This window comes from Micropterus salmoides, unplaced genomic scaffold (genome assembly GCF_014851395.1).
Source record: "Micropterus salmoides isolate LMB-PRFRI ecotype aquatic unplaced genomic scaffold, ASM1485139v1 Ms_hic_scaffold_7, whole genome shotgun sequence".
NCBI classification, from domain to species: domain Eukaryota; kingdom Metazoa; phylum Chordata; class Actinopteri; order Centrarchiformes; family Centrarchidae; genus Micropterus; species Micropterus salmoides.
The window spans coordinates 17,612,699-17,633,284 of NW_024044459.1; the positions used below are offsets into that span (position 1 = coordinate 17,612,699).

The window sequence follows — 20,586 nt, forward strand, 5'->3', positions numbered from 1 at the left end:
TTTACATTTTCGGTAAAAAAAAAAATTAAAAAAAGTGGGGGGGCTAATTCATAATAAACATTTTGAAAAAAATAACAATGATTAATTAATGAACAAAAGCATTATTTTCAGTGAAAATATTTAGCTAGAGGTCTGGCTTATTCCATCTACGTAAATTATTTGTGGAAAGGCCACTGCATCCACTGTGTATGTGACACCAGGTATGATTCTTATTCGTCTCCCGTTTCCAAACGAACCTTCATAGCCGTTGCTTTTCTTAATCTTTTTTTTTAAAGATTACATATCAATAATCAATTGGGATACTTACATCTCAAGTTATGGACATATTATTAAGCTTTCCATATTTGTAGGTCAATGCACAACAAATCTCCTGCTCAGTCAGGCCGGGGCCGCAACCTCCGAGTATAAAAAGCGGATATACGCATACACGTAGCCTACAACATTAACACCACCGTAAACGTTTAGTTTATTTATTAAAGCTGACTGCCAAAACCATAACAGATTCACAGTGTAACAGCAAGAAACATCAAAAAGCCAAAATAGCATGACTTGTGTGCTCATCACTCTACTGTGTTTACATATAGGTTTAACCGCGATTCAGCACCACACACCATGGACAGCGACACTCCTTACAGCAATCTACATATTAACCTATAGATAGGCTAATTTACATTTAACATGGCTGGAAACACAGTGGAAACACCAGGCTTTTCCTTTACCTAATGTTCCCTACCCCCAGCACAACGAGCTGTCCACTTGTTATGTTAATCTGGATAAGATCACCCAGATACCCACTCGCCAGTTGAGCATTCCGGCTCTGCCCACCTATAGTAGCTATAATTGATTAGTGCAAACGTATTTACTATTTAAAATTGTACCTGAACTTTATATAAAGCTTACGTAGGTTTATTTTCCACTTTGTTTGACATTTCTTATATAATGTAATTTTTTCAGATTCACGGGGAGAGAAACTACAGTACGACTACTTCTCTAAGATTTAATAGTAGCCTAATGGCTGATCGATCTTTTGGATCATTAAAGGGACGCTGCCACTAAATCAACAGTTAATTCAGATGAAACATTAGCCCGACCTTTTAAGGTACAAATATTTCAGAAAATAGTGTTTGCATAAAAACGGACTCCGTTGTTGATAGAGAAAAGATAGAGAAAACGCGAGATGGCAAAAACAAATAGGCTACAGTTGAAGAACGTACTGAATGGAGTCGTCGGGTTCTTGTTATTTCCGTTCATTTTTTGGAACCGACTCTGAAAAAAGGGGTTAAAGACAATTTAAATAAGCAACCACTGCATCAAATGATAAAAAATCCCAGTATGTGTTGATGAACATGTGCCTTTATGCCTCCCCTACCTCCTCTTGCATCTTGGACACACTCTACCCCACACTGTCCTCATCGCGGCTTCCCTCAGAGCCGGACTCCCCCAGATATACATGGACGGTGTGCACACAGCGTTGAAACGAGCCATGATGGCGAACAGATTGGTGGCTTCGTTCCTAAATGTCAGACCTCCTCCTACCATAAATCTGACGATAATATTGACAAAAGAGGGGTACCACAACACCAAGAAGCTTATAACAACCAATATTATAATTCTCAAAGACTCCTTCTTACTTTCTTTCTCGGGACTTGGAGGGTCTCTATCAACCTGGAATCTGGCAATAACATACAGTTTGATAGTCATTACCACTTTGGTGAGTATAACTATTTGAATGAAGACGATGCTGAACACATACAGTTGTATCGCTTTGGAAAGTGGCAACAAATTCCTAGCGAGCAAGTGGGCAAAATTATAAACCCAGCAGTAGATGTTAATGCCTATCACAAAATGTCTTGTTATGAAGCGGCTGTAGGTGAATGGATAACACACAGCAAAATACCGGTCAAATTGTGCAAACAAAAATGTCAGTATATTGACCCCTAGAAGTGACGGTAAAACATTATAAGTTCCATTTCTAGACGGATATCCCTCCTGAACATCAAACAGACCAAGATAATATACCGAAAACCCAACCAGCATATCACAAATACTAGTATTCAGCATGAAAATAAATCTTTTTTGAATGCGCAGCGCTCTGGTGGCCAAGATGCCTATGACTACTGTTCCTGCTACGAGAACAGTAGTTGTAGCAAATAAAATCTGGAATATAAAGATAAAATAATCCTCAGGACTGACGAAGTTCACCGAGAGGGGAACTCCAAACGTCAAAGAGTCCGTGATGTTGGAGTGGAGCATTGTTCATGCGCAGGTGGTGCAACGACTATTTTATAGACCTCCTACCTTGAAGTCACCATCTTTGATCTATTGAGATGCTATGATCTAATGACGTTTATCCTCCCTTTAACACCAGCCTAGTGCAAGAAGTCCTGCAGAGAATTTAGTTTAACCTGGAAAGACACGACCACTTTATCATCGTTTTATGCAGCACATTCGGCTGTTATGGGCCTACATGATTTTTGGTGTGCTGTCATTTAACAATATATCCTCATCCTGATGCATCAACAATATAAAAATAATCAGGTCTAATGATAGGCTACTATATGATAATGTATGGAACATAACATGTTTCCTAGGCTAATTGCTATAACAAATTCAGGATTGTTGGAAAATATGGGGCCCAATATAACCCGATAGAGACATCTTTGTTTAAAAAAAAATATTTGATCTAAATGAAACAGATGACATACTACATCACGACATTAACAGTCTAATTTGCGAGTGCATCAATCGTTTGGAGTATTTTATCTCAAAACACCAGCAGGGGGTGCTGCGATCTCTTCAAGCAGCATTTGTTATTGTGTTAAATTATGTGTGTTTTTCGTAAAATGTTGAAAAGCAGCGATTATTTTATCAGCTCAGAGACATCATGAAACACAGTGATATGAATACACCTTGTAAAAATTTGGAGAAGAAACTACAACAAAGTATGTGTTAATCTAGTTTGCCAATGCCAGACATGTTGCAGATAAATAGCCTAATTAAACCTCATCCTCATTTTGTGTTAAATCTCGTTTAATAAAATGTTGCCGTGGACTTAAAACTCTATTTCAACCAAGAGACGTTTGCTTTTATGTTACAGTTATTAATTTGGTGTTCACCGGGTAGGTTTATCAGTACCAGGATCTGTCCACAGTGATTGTTCTGTCATTTACAGATGGGTGACAAATTAAAGGAAAAACCAACATAAGGTGTCTTAGTATTATATAGGCCATTGGGACACCGAGTACAGAGCAGAATGAAGACTGAAAGTTGGACAGTTCGTTTACTTTTAAATGTTTTGAATATTTTAACGTCTTTGAAAATATAGGTGGGGACGTAAAGTCAATTGATCATGAGCTCTTTAACAGAACAGATTAAAATGTGAAGTCTTGCAGCATTATCGACGTTACAGCCCTGCTCTGCTTCTTCTTGCCTGGAGGAAAAGTGTGTTCGTTAAAGCAATAATAGGCTATGTCATATTATGACATTGTATTTAACCACATTATAAAATAAAAAAGTAGGCTATAAGGACAAGTGAGTGACCTTTTTTGGGGGTACTTTCCTTACAAATAGCAATCCATTAAATAATGTACTTAATGTAAATAATAGTCGATTATTTGAACTCAATAGTTAACCCAAAATTTACATTCACTAGTTGCTACTGTAACACTAAATGTTCCACTCCATATTGACCAAGCTGTGCAAACACAACTCAATAGGTTAGCCTACTTAATATCCCCTATTATACTTCAAAATACATTGGCCTAGTTAAAATATTTTAATATTATTATTAGGCCTGTATAACATGTTTTATTGGAAGGAAAGGTCGTTTAGAAAGCCAAATGTGTTTTATACTTTACCCTAACTACAATAGTAGCCTAAACCTTAAAATGCCTAAATAAAGCACGGAAATCCCAAACTGAACTTTACGGTCAGGCAAAACTGTCGGGGCAACATGTGACTTATATCTTTTGTCACATTTACAGTTTAAATAAAAAATCGGAACAGATTTTCACAGTCAGTGAATCTTCAGAGGCCTTCCTTTGCCATTTCCCATCACAGGACAGGAGCCCACTCTGTGAAAAAAGCAGCAAACAGCTGCTTAGTGAAAGTGTAATAGTGAGAGAAATGAATGGCATCTTAATTCAGAATAGCGACATTTAACCTCTTACCTCTTCTTGCATCTTGGGCACACTCTTCCCCACACTGTCTTCACTAAGGCTTTCCTCAGAGCCGGACTCCCCCACAAGTACACTGCCGGTGTGCACACAGCGTTTAAACGAGCCATGATGGCGAAAGGATTGGTGGCCTCGTTTCTAAATGTCAGCCCTCCGTTTAGTAGCAGTCTGAGGATGATATTAACAAAAGAGGGGCCCCACAACACCAAGAAGCTTGTGACAACAAATATGATAATTCTTAATGACTCCTTCTTGCTTTCTTTGTCTGCGCTGGGAGGGTCTCTTTCAACCTGGAATCTGGCAACAACATACAGTTTGATAGTCATGATCACTTTGGTGAGCACAATGACTTGTAAACTGACAATGCCGAAAACATACAGCTGTATTGCTTTGGAAAGTGGCAAGATATTTATAACCATCAGCTGACCATAGACATGAAGCCAACAGTAGACATTTATAGAAATAGTCACTCGCCGTGTTATAAAGCGCGTGTAGATGTATGGATGACAAATGGCAAAATAGCGGTCAAATTGTGCAAATAAAAATGTCATCATGTTTACCCCAAGAAGAGAATTTAAAATATTATAAGTCCCATTCCTCGAAGGATAGCCTTCCTGAACATCAAACAGACCGATGTAATACACAGAAAACCCAACCAGCGTGTCACACACACTGGTGTTCAGCATGAAAATGAACCTGTTTTGGAGGCGGAGCGCTCTGGTGGCCAAGATGGTAATGACTACAGGTCCTGCTACGAGGATAGTAGCTGTGGCGAATAAAATCTGGAAAATAAAAATGAGATAATCTACAGGACTCTCGAAGTTCACCGAGAGGGGAACTCCTCCAGTTCGAGATTCAGTGATGTTGGAGAGGAGCATTCTTTCAATAATGCAGGTTGAATTTAATGTATTTATATATATCTGATTAATAAGCCACTGCCCATGAACCCAGGCTGTTTTTCCCCATGAGAAATTACATTATCTCACTTTCCATTTCAATGGAAAGTGAGATAATGTTTGTTGTTTGTTGTTTGTTTGTTTTTTGTTTATTAAGACATTGTCAATTAAAACTCTTGGCTTAGGCTACATTTTTTTATTTCAGTTTTCCAATTTTATTTGGTGGGGTGGGGGTGTAATGAAATAAGCATAAACATAATGGCCTATAGATTTTACAGTATTGATAGAGAGGATGCACACTTCATAATGAAATATATACACAAGTTGCGCAAATTTTATAATAATTAAATTCAAATCATAACACAAACCAAATGTCAGTGTCCCCCTCCCTCATATGCCTGGTCTTCAGGAAGATGCCTCAAGATTAAGAAATAAAACATGGCCCATTTGATGGCCCTTAAAATGTCAGTTGATATTGTGTTGTAGTTTTGCAAATTCTGTTCCTTGGTTTTCAATTAAATTACCTCCAACCAGGGGCGGCTTGTTCATTAGCGCGACCGGGCGACGCACCGCCGAGCCGGGAAAGGCAGGGGATTTTTCTCACACTTTCTACCACACTGTTGGTTAGCTGTGACTGTTTTTTGACAGACAGCTTGTCTCTGAATATCGCTGTCCAATCAGCGCCAAGTCCTGTTCCGGGGAGTCCCGCCTCTTTTGATGCGATTTCAGTCTGGTTGTAAATCGCCCAGATCTCTCTCATGTAAAGGCAGTTTTTTCCCGCTGCAATGCCATCTGTATGTAATACATGTAACGTTAGGCCTAATTTGTTAAACTATGAGGAGAGGAAAAGTCCACTAGGTTAATTTATGCTTCGTAAAAGGCCATAGGCTAAGCTAATAATCTTTATAGTTATTATTAAGCCGACTCTTATGTTTGTGTTAAATGTGATTGTTACTAAGCCATGTTTTATGTGTGGTGGTGGAGTAAATTTAAAGTTAGCTGCACTTAACCAGTAACGTTAACAATTATTTGATGTGTTGTTTTTTTCTTTTATTGCCATAAACTGAAGAAGAAAGAGGAGGTAGCATGATGTGGCCGCCACTGGCATCTTGTCTGAGGAGGGTAAAAAGAAGAAGAAGAAGGAAAGCAACACAGAAAATAAACCAAAAATAATATAATATACCTTTTTATATTTCCCCTTACACGCCTTGTTGTGTAAATACAGAGTGAGAATGGGAGAACAGCACATAGCTCGTTGTTACTGTGCGATTATAGAGTACATACAGCCCACACCCCTAATAATACTGTATATCTACAGGATAACAAGTGGATTTTTTACTACTCTCTTCTTACCTTATTAGTCTTGTGTAATGTGTGTAACTTAAAGAATGAAAATAAATACTGTGCTCCTCTGTACCCCATTAAATATTTAAGATTAGCTATGTTTGATCCACCTTCATATACAGCACATGTGACATTATTACATTACTGTAGCCTGTTACTTGAGAAGAGTCCCTTACCAGTAACGCAAGATTAACTGTAAATAATTTTATTCATCACACATCATCAGCCCAGTGCCACTGCGCTTTATTCTGGATTTGTTGATCCTAAATAAAAGGTTTGTCACTGCTAAATCAGATGATTGTGAGAGTCATTCTTTTTTTCATTATTGTTGAAGTAGTTGCCTTTACATCCAAAGGTCTAAAGATCTGTTACATTTACATTTACTCATTTGGCAGACGCTTTTATCCAAAGCGACTTACATTTGAGGAACGACATACAAGCATCAAATACAGATCTGCAACTGACAATACATACTAGTAAGAGCAGCAATAAATACTAGTAAGAGCTCACAGTACATATCACATCAATGGGGTAAATACCTAGGGAAGGAAGTAAGAGTTAACAAAAAGTGCAATAAATACAAGATCATTGTAGGGTATAGAAGAAGAAGAGCACAGGAAGTGCATGTTAGAGGTGTTATAAGAGGAAGTGTTCTCGGAAGAGATGAGTTTTCAAGAGCTTCTTGAAGTTAGAGAGGGACCCTGCTCTGATGGCGTGTGGTAGCTCGTTCCACCATCGTGGTGTCACAGATGCAAACAGCCGGGACTCGGATTGCTTTGTGTGAAGGGATGGCAGAGCCAGGCGGCGTTCGTTGGAGGAGCATAGGGGCCAAGAAGGAACCTAAGTTTGTATTATGGAGTTTAGGTAGATCGATGCAGACCCAGTAGTCACTCTGTATGCAAGCATTAGTGACTTGAATTTGATTCTGGAGGCCACGGGGAGCCAACTGTGGACTGTTCATTCATTGTAGACATTGACAATGAACTTCAGGATGTAGCTGTTCACAAATACTGTACAGTATGTAGCCTAAGGAACAATCCTTGTCTTATAGTAGACTAAGACCATTGAACTGGTCACCTTAGCCATCATCGCAACAATTCCCCCCCCCCCCGAGAGATTTGGCAGGAGCCGCCACTGCCTCCAACTACACCTAGTGACCACTTTATGAGGTACACCTGCGATAAAATCTACTTTCATGGTGCCTTTAATGTCCAGGATTTTTTTACACAGTCATAAACGTGTTAATTCACTTATATGTTTTAGCATTAAGGTCAAAGTTAATGGTGGTGGTGCACTGCATTATATTGAGAGGTGTTTCTAATATTCTGCCTTTTCCATCCGGCCTAGAACAACATTTTGGTGGGGAAATATTAAAAAAGTTAAATTTTTGGCTGACATAACATGGTAATATGGATCTAGAAAACCATCCTTGGCCTTCCCTCTGCAACCACACAACAGTAATATATTATAATTTATTTAGCCTATGTCACAAAGAGTATAGGACAACTTTATAACCAGAAGGTCAAGTTTATTTTATTTTATTTTTGTCTTTGGATAAGAAAGTTTTAAAAACGGATTTAAATGAACAAATCTGTGTTCACAATTTATAATGAGAAAATTGACTATTCTGGATCCAGCGTTACTTGGGATGACACCTGCGAATTCAGATGAAGGGCTGATGTAGGCATGCTTCTGCCCTAGTCCTCCTCGATTAAACTGTTGCAGTTGATACTACAGAGCAATCTATAGATGGAAACATTTGTTCGGTATTTCTGGATAGGTCCTCAAGTCATATCCTACCTGTTTAACATGGAGACAGCTTTTGTCAGTATTGGTTAGTAGGCCCTTTAGCAACCTGTTCTCATCCCAACTCGTCACATATGGATGCTTGGTCAAAAACCCCTTGACGTCGCTTTTGAACGCCATGGTTACCCTTCAGCCTCGTTTTTGCACGTGTAGGGCTCCGCAGTCATATTAGCCACAGAGAATATGCAACATCCGGTCAAGCTAGCAACCTACACTAAAGGGATACCCAATGCGTTCAAAGGAGACGCCAAGGGGTCAATTTTAAAATAAAAAATAGCTTATGCTAACTAAGTCTAAGTGTGTAAACACTCAAAAAGACAGAAAGAGGTCATCTTTGTCACTATGAATCTTCCAATCATCCCGCCAACTTAATAAGCAAAAATGTTCATCAATTGTGAATTATTTTTTATCATTATATTGTATGTAAAATACAGTTTGACATGATACTCTCCAGCGTTAACATTTAGAAAGACATTGTGCTAAAATCCTTAAAAGAATAATCCAGGACTTGCTACAAAAAATACACCAGATCCAAAAGGCCATAGCATTTATAGATTTTCTTTTTTTTAATTCTTAAAAAAATACATTTAATTTTAATTCAAGTAACAGTAACATGGCTATTTCAAAAATAGTTAACTTGAACTGCCATTAAATCAATAAAGTTACATCAAATTCTACCTGCATTGTATTAGAATACAAAAAAATCATAATTTATTTGGTCATAATTTAAAATGTAAAGAAAAAACATGTCTAATATGTTAAAGCTTTTACAGGATTTAGATGATTTATTATGCCTCTTTCACTAGACCTACTATAAAACAATAATTTGCGCGACGTGTATGTTTCTTAGAAATTATGTTTATAACACCAGTTTCTAACATTGTTAGAAATCTAATTATCTGGTTTACTGTTTGTCCACAAGCTACGTTTTTTTGAGTGAAGTCACTCCAAACTATACATTTAGATAGGGCCTTATTTGCACGAACTGATATTGTATTGGAAGAGCTGGTATCTTGTGGTAAGCTCAAATTAATATATGTTAGTTAACAACGTATCCTCATAATATTGAGGGAAAAACGAATCCTGCCGACATAACGTTTCCTCCAAAACAAATTTGCTGTTGCAAATTAGTAGCATATACACGTAATTTATAGGAGACCGGGTTGGCCCTGAAAATCTATGTGACAAGACGTCATCCATAATACCAGGGGCCTGAAACCTAAAATATCTGCCGTGGAAAAGGCCTGTATTACTGCCGTTCAATTGTTTTGGCTTCCTGAATTCCAGTGTAAATTATTAACAATTATTTACATTGCATTTAAAAGGTCACTGCTGTGGTTTTGCCACAGTTTTCAGTTGTCAGTAAAAGCCTCCGGCCACTGTTATTTAAATTAGATCATCAGTTTCATTCTCATTGCATTCTGCTTATTAAAATTAAAGTAACCTACAAAATAACGCATGTTCACACTGGGTGGAATTGAATACGTTCTGTTTCAATTGTATTTATGTTAATTTGGAGATGCAGCCATTGAAACGAACTCTCTGTCAAGTTTGAACACTCCTCAGTCAATAAAGCATTAGTTTACCCTTAACATAATAAGTCCGACCAACCTTTTGCAGCAGCAGATTTTGCTCCACACGGTTTTCCACACGGCCGTCCTGAGTGAAGGGCTCGCCCATAGGTAGATAGACGGAGTACCCAGAGCGATGCTGCGGGTTAAATTTTTCATTGGGTTAACGGCGTCGTTTTTAAAGACAAAGTCTTTCCCCGTCATCTGAGATACAATCGAATAGAGCAAGGATGGGCCCCACAGCAGCAGAAAAAACATGACCACCACCACTATTATAATCAACAAGGACTCCTTCTTACTGTCTCTCTCCCGGCCCGGCGGCTCTCGGAGGAGATGGTACTTCGCCACGATAAGCAACTTTATTGTTATGGTTATTTTTATGAAAATTATCGGCAACAAACTAATTCTGCTGTATGTTGCGATCTTCATGGCTGTAGAAAGTGGCACCATGTGTTGTACGAGCAGCTGACCGTAAACATGCACCCAGCTATACACGTTGACACCCACAATCACTCTTATGCTGATAAAACGACCATAAAAAAATGGATGACACACGGCAATATATCGTTCAAACTGGGCGAATAGGAACGTCATGATATTAACTCCAAGAAGAGATGGTAACATGTAGTAAGTGTCATTCATGAAAGGTAAGCCCAACCGCACATCAAAGAGAAATTCATAGAAAATACCACAGCCGGTCATTGTATCACAAATACTTGTGTTCAGCATAAATATAAACCGGTTTTGTCTTAAAAGTGCATGGGTGTTAATAATACCACATGCCACTGAACCGGCCACTAGCACAGTGCTAATCCCGGACATGATGTGAAAAATAAAAATAAAATAATCTCCCGGACTGTTAAAGTCAACACACAGAGGAATGAGCGTTATGTTGATAAAGAGGATCATGATAGGAGTGCGCAGAAGCAGCCCAATCTGAACTGCGACAAAAACAGAGTAACACTCCTGTTTTAAAGTCAGTTATTTTTGTTATGAAGACTGTAAATGATCCATGGTGATGTTGGAGGGTGTGAGGCGTGTAGGAGGAGACAATGACCGTGTGGACCGTAAATGACGTCCCATCGCCCTTTCCTTATGTGATCATTTTTTATTTTGAATAGTTTTGAAAAATCCCCTTTATTTCATTCAAACAAACAACTACAGGAAAAAGCTACATACGTTAAGTTATCTTGTATTTATGAAAGCATAGCACCATAAACCATCACGGCCCGTCTGGAGAAACTATTTTCAACAACAACAGGACGGAGCTGACCAGGGTCCTGAACCTGCATCTGTCAGCGCTGCTTTATGCGATCATCAGCGTCAGGGCCACGCCGCCGACCTGCTCCTGAATGCGGCTGGCCGCATCAAGAAAGCTGTCCAAAGCACTGACTCCAGTCCGTAGGCCTACTCTTGTCCTGATTTATTAGGGATCCAAGCAGCGAAGTTTTGTTGTCATTATTCTTTCGTCTTTTTCTCCGCTAAAAGTGTTTGGGCAGCAAAAACTGCTGGACGAAAACTCACCAAAATTGGCAAATAGGTTGCAAATTCCACCCACTACTAAGGCAAAAAATGGCACTCTTAGACCTCATGGTGGCACTATTACAATCAACTTTACGTTTTTGCAATTATCTCGAAACGGCTTCGTTTAGAGTCAAACTTCATTGATTATTTTAATCTCTGGATTCATCTGCCTATTTGCAGGTGGTCTTCTGCTCTAAAAATGTCAAATTATGCAATATTTTATCACTTTTCTCTAAAACTTTGTCCCAGACGGTTCCGCCAGTTCACCTGACACTTTTCAAACTTCAAAAAAAGACATCCACTGATATGTGACGTTTGCCTCACTGCAACCATATGGTCAATTCAGAAGTCAGTCACTCTATATTTTTCTAAATCAATTAAAATCTATATCTCCACAAGTCTTTGTTCAAACGCTACCAAAATCAACACAGACATTCTCTAGATGGCCGATATCAAGTGTTTCAAAGGGTTTTCGGTCTAACGGTGAGTCTGCAGTGATAATCTATATCTTGCTACTTGTACAGTTGGCACCTTTTTTTTTTTCTTCTCAGTTTTGGATCAAATGCCACCAAAATATTTTTGGAATGATGTGTGATTTTTTTTGCAGAATTTTCTCACCAACATCTTAACTCTTGTAAGTGTTTTAAGTTTAAACTGACAAAAATATCCGGGTCAACCACATGTGACGCCACTAACTCATCTTGTGAGACGGTGCGTGGAAGCAACCTGTGGCTCAGTCAGTAAGTCACCTACTCTGGAGATTTGATGTTGCGGGGGTTCAAATCCCCAACTGACCAATTCAGACTTGCTGACAATGGGGGTGTTTAGATCATAGAGAGTCTAAGCGCACAGTTTTGTTTGGATCCTGTGACACTTTCTTCTTATTTTTCTCTGCTAAAAAGTGTTTGTGCAACTTAAACTTTAAAACTTGGAAACACAAAATGTTGCAGGTGGGTTGAACATTTCACCCAGTAGATGACATATATAATGACACAGATCTCAAGGTGAAGTTGTAAAAATCAAGTTTGCGTTTCTTAGTTATCTCAAAGACTAAATTCTTTCATCACTTTAATGTCTTAAGTCATCTGCATCTGTTCTTTTCCTCTGAAAATGTCAAATGTTTTTCAGGAGTTGCTTGGATCGCGGTCATTGTCGCTTGCGGCTACAGGCTATTTCCTTCAAATTGCGACCGAACATAAACCTGAACTTATACATATAGGCCTCACCTTGTGCTATTTCTCCTAGTTGAGTCTTCCTAGTTTATCTTTGCTTGTTAGAAAATCAGTTTTAGTGTAGTCCGTCCTGTTGGCTATCGTGTTCATTATTTCGCCGAGATGGACAGAGGATTAAGTCCGCCTAGCCTACTCGCTCCGGTCTGCCACCGCTGGCTGCTGCTCGGAAATGTCAATTTCATGACTAAACTGTGATATGTCCAACCACTGAATTCCCATGTTTACTTTCTCATAATTTTGTTTTACAGTTTGTGCATCACTGTGTATTTTGGCCCAATTGTGGCAATTTCAAGCAGCAAGTCTGAGACAGCTTCGCGGCTTGAAGCCTCGCGAACACGATCGGGACAAATACCAGAATGGTAGCCTACCATAAGTCAGAATAAACTAACATAACTTTACATTTTACCGGACATTTCCGCCAGTCCAGTTAAACTTTCATCCCGTCACTGATGATGATAGCATGATAGCTTATCGCGTTACCGGGGATCAGCACAGCGAGCAGCTGAACTGACATCAAGCAGAACAAATGATCCACCTGAACTGAATAGGTATAGCCTGGAGCCTTTATCCACGCTGAATAGACTATATATTTTCAGACCTAGGAATATTTACATTCACAGTGCTGTGATACAGATTCCCTCACACAGATAGTCACATTAACCCCTGAATGGAAGGTGGGTCCATTATCTTTAAACGTTTTCACTTCGCTCAAATTTCGTTTCGTTGTGTTAAACAAACGTTTATGTTTACGTTTTGTTGTGCGGTAGAATTGGTAATTAACGGTGAAATTCATTTCTGTTATAGGCTACTGTTGTGTGATGAACTAAACAACTGTTATTGCAAAACGTTTAATAATTAAAATGACATCCACATTTTAATAGGACACTGAAGACAGGGAAATGCAATGTTAGCACCTGGATGAAGATGAATTTTAGAGAAAATAAAACACAATCCATAAACTAAGTTCAAGATAAGCAGAGGCAGATATTACAGAAAGGTTTATTTAAATATTTAATTTTTTTTGTATAGCCTATACCTTATAAATGTAACCCGTTTATGATAGATGTGTTTCATGTGGACAACAATACGTCGTTCCCAAGTGAAATGTTACTAGTGGGCTTGGTCCCAAACTGTAATGGACTGCAGTCGAAATATGTGGCAGTGACACATAGGCCTACAGGGAGAATTTTCGACCAACAGCCCTCTCCTAATCTCAAACACAATCCACATTTCACTCTCACATCCAGATTGTCACGCAGAAACTTCATCTGACCAATCTAGCAAGTGCGTTTTGTTTCAGACATTTTAAAAACATAACGATTGAAAACTCACATAAATTCATTCAGTCATTGAAACAATTTTCACGTCAGCCACGTGATCTGGCTCTTTAGTCCATACTCCTTATGATGATGTTGATGCTGGCGGCTTCGTTATCGTTTCCTTGTCACTTCATCAAAGTTTAAGCCAATTCTGAAAGAGAGAGGTAGGGTGGGCAGAGAGAGAGTTACAGTAATTGTCTTATTTCTTATTCAGACAAAAAATGGACAGAAAAAGCAAATACTTAGTGATTTAAAACAGTAGGTAGGCTATATAACGCGAGTAAATAGTAAAATGTTCAATTCAGAAGTTCAGACCGACTCTTACCTTGCCCTCTGCCTGGGGCACACCCTCCGCCACACAATTCTCCACACGGCTGCCCGCAGCGCCGGGCTGCCCCAGATGTACACAGCCGGAGTGACCAATGCGTTCAGACGCGCCATGGTGGCGAACAGGTTAGTGGCTTCATTCCGAAACCTCAGACCATTGCTGCTCAACTGTCTGAAAATTATATTGACAAAGGATGGACACCACAAGGCCAAGAAGCAAATAACCACAAACACAATGATGCGCAGCGACTCATTTTTGTTGTCTCTCTCAGCACTGGGCGCCTCTCTCACCAGATGATTCCTGGCAATAACATATAATTTAATTGTCATCAACACTTTAATGAGAACTATAACCTGTAAAGTCATTACACCGAACGCGTTTATTTGAGCCGCCTTTGAAACAGGCACCATGTTCTGCACGGTGAGGATAGAGTATGTGTAAATCCAGCAAAATGCGCAAATCCCAATGACAAAAGATCTCGTTATGTAGCGGTTGTAAAAGAATGGATGACACACGGCGAAGTACCTGTCAAACTGAGCGAAGAGGAATGTTAACACATTGACACCTAGAAATGAGGGTAAAATATAGTAAGTCCCATTCCTCGAGGGATAGCCCTCCTGCACGTCGAAGAGGCCGAGGTAGTAGACCGAGAAGCCGGTCAGAGTGTCACTAATGCTCGTGTTCAGCATGAATATAAAACGGTTCTGGCCTCGCAGAGAGCGGGAGGAGGATATACCGATGACCACCGAGCCGGCGACGAGCACGGCGCTTGTGGCGAACAGGATATGGAAGATGAAGATGAGGAAGTCCTCCGGAGTGCCGAAAGCCACCGATAGAGGAACGGTGGCGTTGAGGAGCATCCTTACGCTCCGCCAGAAGACGCGCACTCATTGTATTTATAGATGAATGGCGATACTCTTCAGAGTTTAAGCATCCTTCCTCATCCCTAGAGCGCAGGGGCTTTACTATAAACAAGTGTTATGTTAACAGGTGGAACAGCCGAATGCCAGATAGCCTATTCACTGTAAGTCCCTTGAGAGTAAAAACTATCAGTTCTTTTCACCTTAAAGTCTGAACAAAAGTGATTAACTTATTATCCCTGGATAATCCTGAACCAGACCTCAGTGACTTCAGTGCACATGCCTCTCTTCGGAGCAGAGTATAAACTTTTCTAGTTTCAACATTGCTATTCTTCAACAAAATTACAAAACGTCTTTTGCTTAAACTGGCAATCTGTTTAATGAGAAAGTGCTTTTTTATTGTGCAGGACTGTCTAAGTGCTTTTTAGGCTTTCCTTTTTCACAGTTGTAATGGAGGATGATGAGAATGATTAGAATACGCACAAATGTCTGTTTTGTCCTCTCTAATCCAATTTTCAGGTGTTAATAAATGTAGACAATGATTATAGCCATATTTCATCCAAATTACCAAGCATGGACATGAAGTGGCAATCTTAATTATAAAAACTGGCACTGTTGCCTCACGGCAAGAAGGTCGTGGGTTCAAACCCCGGTTGCCCCGGCCTTTCTGTGTGGAGTTTGCATGTTGTCCGCGTGGGTTCTCTCCGGGTGCTCCAGCTTCCTCCCACCACCCAAAGACATGCAGACTAGGTTAATTGGTGTCTCTAAAATTGTCCTTAGGTGTGAATGTGAGTGTGAGTGGTTGTCTGTCTATGTGAGTCCCTGCGATGGACTGGCGACCTGTCCAGGGTGTACCCAGCCTTTCGCCCAATGTCAGCTGGGATTGGCTCCAGCCCCCCGCGACCCTGTACGCAGGATAAGCGGTTGACAATGGATGGATGGAGGCTAACCAACATACTGTAAACACATGCCACAACAATACACCGTGTTTTATTTTAATCCAGGTACATTTTGCAAACATTTACAAACATCTGAGCATTTATGTTTTTTAATGCTTAATATTGCGACGTCTGTCCCCTTGGAAGTTAATCATTTGATCTATATTCACCCGACTGAATTCAAAGCGTTTTTCGGCCACTAGAGGGAGCAATACATATTTTTTTCACTAGGCTATATGGCCTATAACTTCTCTCCACTGTTTGGAGTAATCATTAATCTTACCAAATAAGTAAAACTCTTGTCCCATACCTGCCTGTGAATGTTTTTTTAATGTCTGGATTCCCAGGTCAGTTCAGTTCAATAGTAGTAAACCCTAAAGTTTGATCCTGTCTTAAACTGGCCCTCCCAGTGGATGTCATGATGTAGAGGTGCTTTGGTTCACAGCTTTATCCACTGAGGCTTTCTCTTTATCAAACAACAAACATACACTTGAAATGAAATCCTGCACAGACAATAGGATTTATAGGCTATGAGGTCTAGAGTGTAAAAATATGACATCACTGAAACATTAATTTGCGTTAACCACTTTAAAGAAGTCAGTCTGTCATGTCAGTTGACACATGCATTACACAGCTTCTTTGTTCAGACTGTTGTGGATCCAGACACTATGAATCATGAGTCGTCTCCAGCAGCAGTGATTACTAATTCAAACAAATTATGTTTTATTTCTACATGTTTCAAAAAAGCCCAAATATTCAGGCTACTTAACCTTATTAATAATTAGGCCTGTTGGAGAGGGCTTATGCAGCTGTTAGGCAAGCTCAGTGCAGACAGGTTAGATGAGAAGAGTAAGGGAGTTTTCTCTATTAAATATTGTTCTTTTGTGCCTCTAAAGCAACAAACTTTGGAAACAGCTGCATAAAACAGTTCAAAGTATATAGCAAGTAATCTCTATACTTTCTCTACTTTCTTGTGTCCTAACATGTTAATAAGCAGGAAGTTTCAGATGTTGATGTCAGCTAATAAATGTTTTTCAAAGTGCTTTACATTAAAGGAAAACAATAGACAACTGAATAATTAGAAAGCGAGTGCAGTCAATTTAAAAGAACAACGGTTAGTTTACATTCAGTAATAGACTCTACAAAGAGAAAGATTTTTTTTAAATGCCAATGTGATACATAATTGTATTTAAGTTGCAATGACAGATTCTAGGTACAAGATTTGTTTATTGCACTTTCTAAAAGACCTTTCTTGATGCTGTCCTCAGACCCAGAGGGAGGCTGTTCCAGACTTTGGGTGAAATTGCAGAACCTGCAAAATTACATCATCTTTTCAGATAGTATGTTCCTCCCCTCAGAATTTAACATAAGAGGCACTGAAGTCTGGACTATATGTGGTGATAATGTCAACCTAAAACTGATAACCTGAGATAATGATAAAAGAAAATTGTAGGCTACTACAGTGTAATATTTAGGCCTGTTAGGCCTACTTTAAGAAGTTGTTGAACTCAGTATGTTTTTGTCAGGAGCTTGTTGACTTGTTGTCCATGGGAATTAAAGTCACCTGTAAGCCTGATTGCGCTTCCCAGATAAATGGGAGCTGTACAGTCACACAGCTGCATTGCTGCCGGTCTTTCCTGTGCAACGAAGACCTAAACCCGCAGTTGCACACACGTTTTAACCGCACCGATGAGTAACATAAGCCAGGTGTTGTCTCTTGTGGTGCCCCCAACAAGCTTTGGCAATGTGTTGATAGTTCTTTTCAGCATTTTTCTGGCTGCAACCATCATTTTCCTCAACGTGTCTGTATCTCTCTCCATACTGCTGCACAAGGCGCTGCGCAGCGAGAACCGCTTCATGTACATGCTGAGCACCTGCTTCAGTGACATCTGCACCGGCGTGTCATATTATTATGTTGGCGTTCTTGATGTGAGGGATAACGTCGACTCCCCGACAAGAACCTTTTATATTGCACCCACATTTCTAGGACTGTCTTACATGGCCATCCTGGCCGCGCAGGCAGACAGGTACCACGCGGTGGTGTCACCTTTTAAATACTCCCAGCGCATGACCCGAAACAGGACCCTGCTGGTCATCTCTGTTTACTGGGTCTATGCTTTTTTGATCGTGGCTGTGCACAACCTGGTCACAGTCGGGGTAGCCAAAAAGATCACGGGCATTGGTACGTTTGTGGGGAACATATTCACAGTGATTATAATGATAGGGCTGAATATTAGACTGTTCGTAATAGCCAGGTTCCAGCTGGAGAGGGAACCGCCATCTGAGGAGAGAGAGAGCAAGCGCTCATCGGTGTATCTCATACTGGTGGTGGCTGTGTTTTTCTTGGGGACGTGGCTTCCCATATTCTGTCATGTTATCATCTGCAATTTCATTGGTTCAACGTGTTATACTTTTAAGAACGAAGGCACTGACCCTCTTCGCATTTTGCCCAGAGTTAATGCTGCCCTGACCCCCCTCCTGTACATCAGAGGGTGCACGGCGCTCAGAGCAAACCTGCTCACTAAAGTGTGGAGACCCTGCTGTAGGAAGAGTAGGTAAGAGGGTGGTGATGTTCGACGAGACACGTTGTTAGCTCCTCAGTGTTATCCTAAGACGGCTTTCATGATAGTTTAATCAAGTTTTCAAATGTTTTACTCAACTATCCAAGCTCAGAATCACTTTATAAACGTGGCAGAAAACTTATTTTTATTAGGATTCGTTTATTAGTTCATTGTAGTTTATAGACCCCCAATATCATGTATTTGTGACAATATTCTGAATGTTCCTGCACATGTTTACCACTTTTCACACTTGTTGACATGAATAGCTCACGGTTACACTGTAGTAGAGTTTTGTACTTTATGATATTATGTGTTTTGACCTGTTCATTTTTTGTTGTTGTTGGATCTTACTTGAAATTCTTAATCTTGCTGTATTTTTGTCTGCCATGGAAACACCAAGGCAACTATTATACACGTACGTATACTACGTTATTGAGTCTTGAGACTGAAATTGATTCCCTTCTCTTTCTTTCTCTTCATAAGGCAACATCCTGGACGACTTGGCCCTATACCTACCCAGGTCCCGCAGCGTAATTTAAAACTAGGATGGATGTCAAAGTAAACGTTGTTTTATAACCAAACTAATCAAAGACTGAAGAGGAAGTTTCATTTGAAAGCACGCTTGCTGTCAAACGATGACAATTCAGGCTTTGCATTTCCTGGAAGAAGAGGAAATGTTTAATCATGTGCTCAGCACATCTAATCTGTTAAGCACAATATCTCCATTGTTGTTTTCAAATCGCAATGAACGAATTTCAGGTCTCTATTAGGCCTAAGTGTGTTGTCTGAATGTCTTGCCATGAGAAATGTTGTTCCACAAAAAAACTGATGGAAATGACAAACACGTGTTTTAATTTAGTTATTTATAGTAGGTAGGTTATCTCTAGTAAAAATGAATCAATAGCCTAAGGGAAACTTGACTGTGCCAACATTTTGTTATTACAGCCATTTTGTTTTAATTTAATTGTCAACATCTATAAGCTTCCTTACTGGAAACAATTTAAATGTGAAATAGGCCTATGCATAGGACAAAGTTGGACGAATCTTTTATTAAGCTATTACTTGGTAGCCTCCAGCATATTTCCAGAGACTGGTAATTTTCCTGACACCTTAATTAAATAGATTTTTGCTATAGTAACATGTTTTTTTTGCTAAAGCAGACCTAACCATGTGTCACTGAAACTTGGCAAAAGGGGGATTAGCTGTGGCCAGGCTGATTGGCTGTTTTAACTGAATTCTGGTATAAATTCCCATCGGACATGGGCAATTAGGAATTTTTATTTTGCCTATCTTTATGAGGGTTTTCACATGGTTGCCTCATAGCCATTGTCGGTGATCGCGAAGGATCTTCAACTACGGTGCAGCCTAGGCAACCAATAATCCAGAAACACATGCAGTGAGTCGACGAACCTTGATTATGCAACTCAGTGTGTTGAGCCTCCAGGCAGAGGATGCAGTTTCCGCGGTAACCACTGAGTGTCAGAAGAGCACTTTGGCACAGCGCCATAACTTCGATATTCAAGGAATTTGAACTATAAGCATAAAGCATGGGAGATTAAACTGGTGCAATGTGTGGATCAATCTGTGTCTCTGTAGCGCACTGCAGGCGATGGGCAACAATATCCATTATCTCAGCAGCCAAGTGGCATCATCAAAGTAATCTCGTTGATAGAGGTCCAATAATTGGTATGTCTAGGTGAGACCATGAGTAGGTTGGATCTTGTTTTCTATTGGCTGAAGGCTGGTCTGGGTCCTCTGTGCTAAGGGGAGGAGCCAACAGATCACCACACTTCCGCACATCTGGTGCCCAATTTTTGACTCAGAAACATCTCTCTCCTTCTCTCTTCCTTTCTGCAGATACCTATAAATAATTTGGCCATCAATCATGATGAATGGCCGAGATTTGTTATTGCTTTGAGGACAAATTTGAAGTCTCAAATTGCAACTGTTATCTTAAATCCAACTAATAAATTGATTTAAGAATGAACAGGGTTGATGCAGTTGTCTTCGGTGATTGTGATAGGCACATAAA

The 20,586-nt window shown here is 39.8% G+C and overlaps 5 protein-coding genes across 5 annotated transcripts; 1 reads left to right on the forward strand and 4 right to left on the reverse strand.

The window, feature by feature from the left end:
• Nucleotides 1-39: 39 nt before the first annotated feature.
• LOC119891102 (G-protein coupled receptor 183-like) lies at nt 40-2,256 on the reverse strand. The gene has a single exon (XM_038702435.1). The coding sequence runs from the start codon at nt 2,251-2,253 to the stop codon at nt 1,366-1,368; it is 888 nt and encodes a 295-aa protein (XP_038558363.1). The 5' UTR covers nt 2,254-2,256; the 3' UTR covers nt 40-1,365.
• A 1,909-nt stretch (nt 2,257-4,165) lies between these two features.
• LOC119891718 (G-protein coupled receptor 183-like) lies at nt 4,166-5,053 on the reverse strand. The gene has a single exon (XM_038703547.1). It carries the CDS (start codon nt 5,051-5,053, stop codon nt 4,166-4,168), a length of 888 nt encoding a protein of 295 aa, XP_038559475.1.
• A 4,536-nt stretch (nt 5,054-9,589) lies between these two features.
• On the reverse strand, nt 9,590-10,762 carry LOC119891268 (tachykinin-like peptides receptor 86C). The gene has a single exon (XM_038702731.1). It carries the CDS (start codon nt 10,699-10,701, stop codon nt 9,799-9,801), a length of 903 nt encoding a protein of 300 aa, XP_038558659.1. The 5' UTR covers nt 10,702-10,762; the 3' UTR covers nt 9,590-9,798.
• Nucleotides 10,763-13,592: 2,830 nt separating this feature from the next.
• Nucleotides 13,593-15,055, reverse strand: LOC119891719 (G-protein coupled receptor 183-like). Its single transcript, XM_038703548.1, has one exon. It carries the CDS (start codon nt 15,053-15,055, stop codon nt 14,189-14,191), a length of 867 nt encoding a protein of 288 aa, XP_038559476.1. The 3' UTR covers nt 13,593-14,188.
• Nucleotides 15,056-17,126: 2,071 nt separating this feature from the next.
• On the forward strand, nt 17,127-20,538 carry LOC119892314 (beta-2 adrenergic receptor-like). The gene is made up of 2 exons (XM_038704516.1): nt 17,127-18,548; nt 19,038-20,538. The coding sequence occupies exons 1-2, from the start codon at nt 17,683-17,685 to the stop codon at nt 19,114-19,116; spliced, it is 945 nt and encodes a 314-aa protein (XP_038560444.1). The 5' UTR covers nt 17,127-17,682; the 3' UTR covers nt 19,117-20,538.
• The last annotated feature ends 48 nt before the right edge of the window (nt 20,539-20,586 follow it).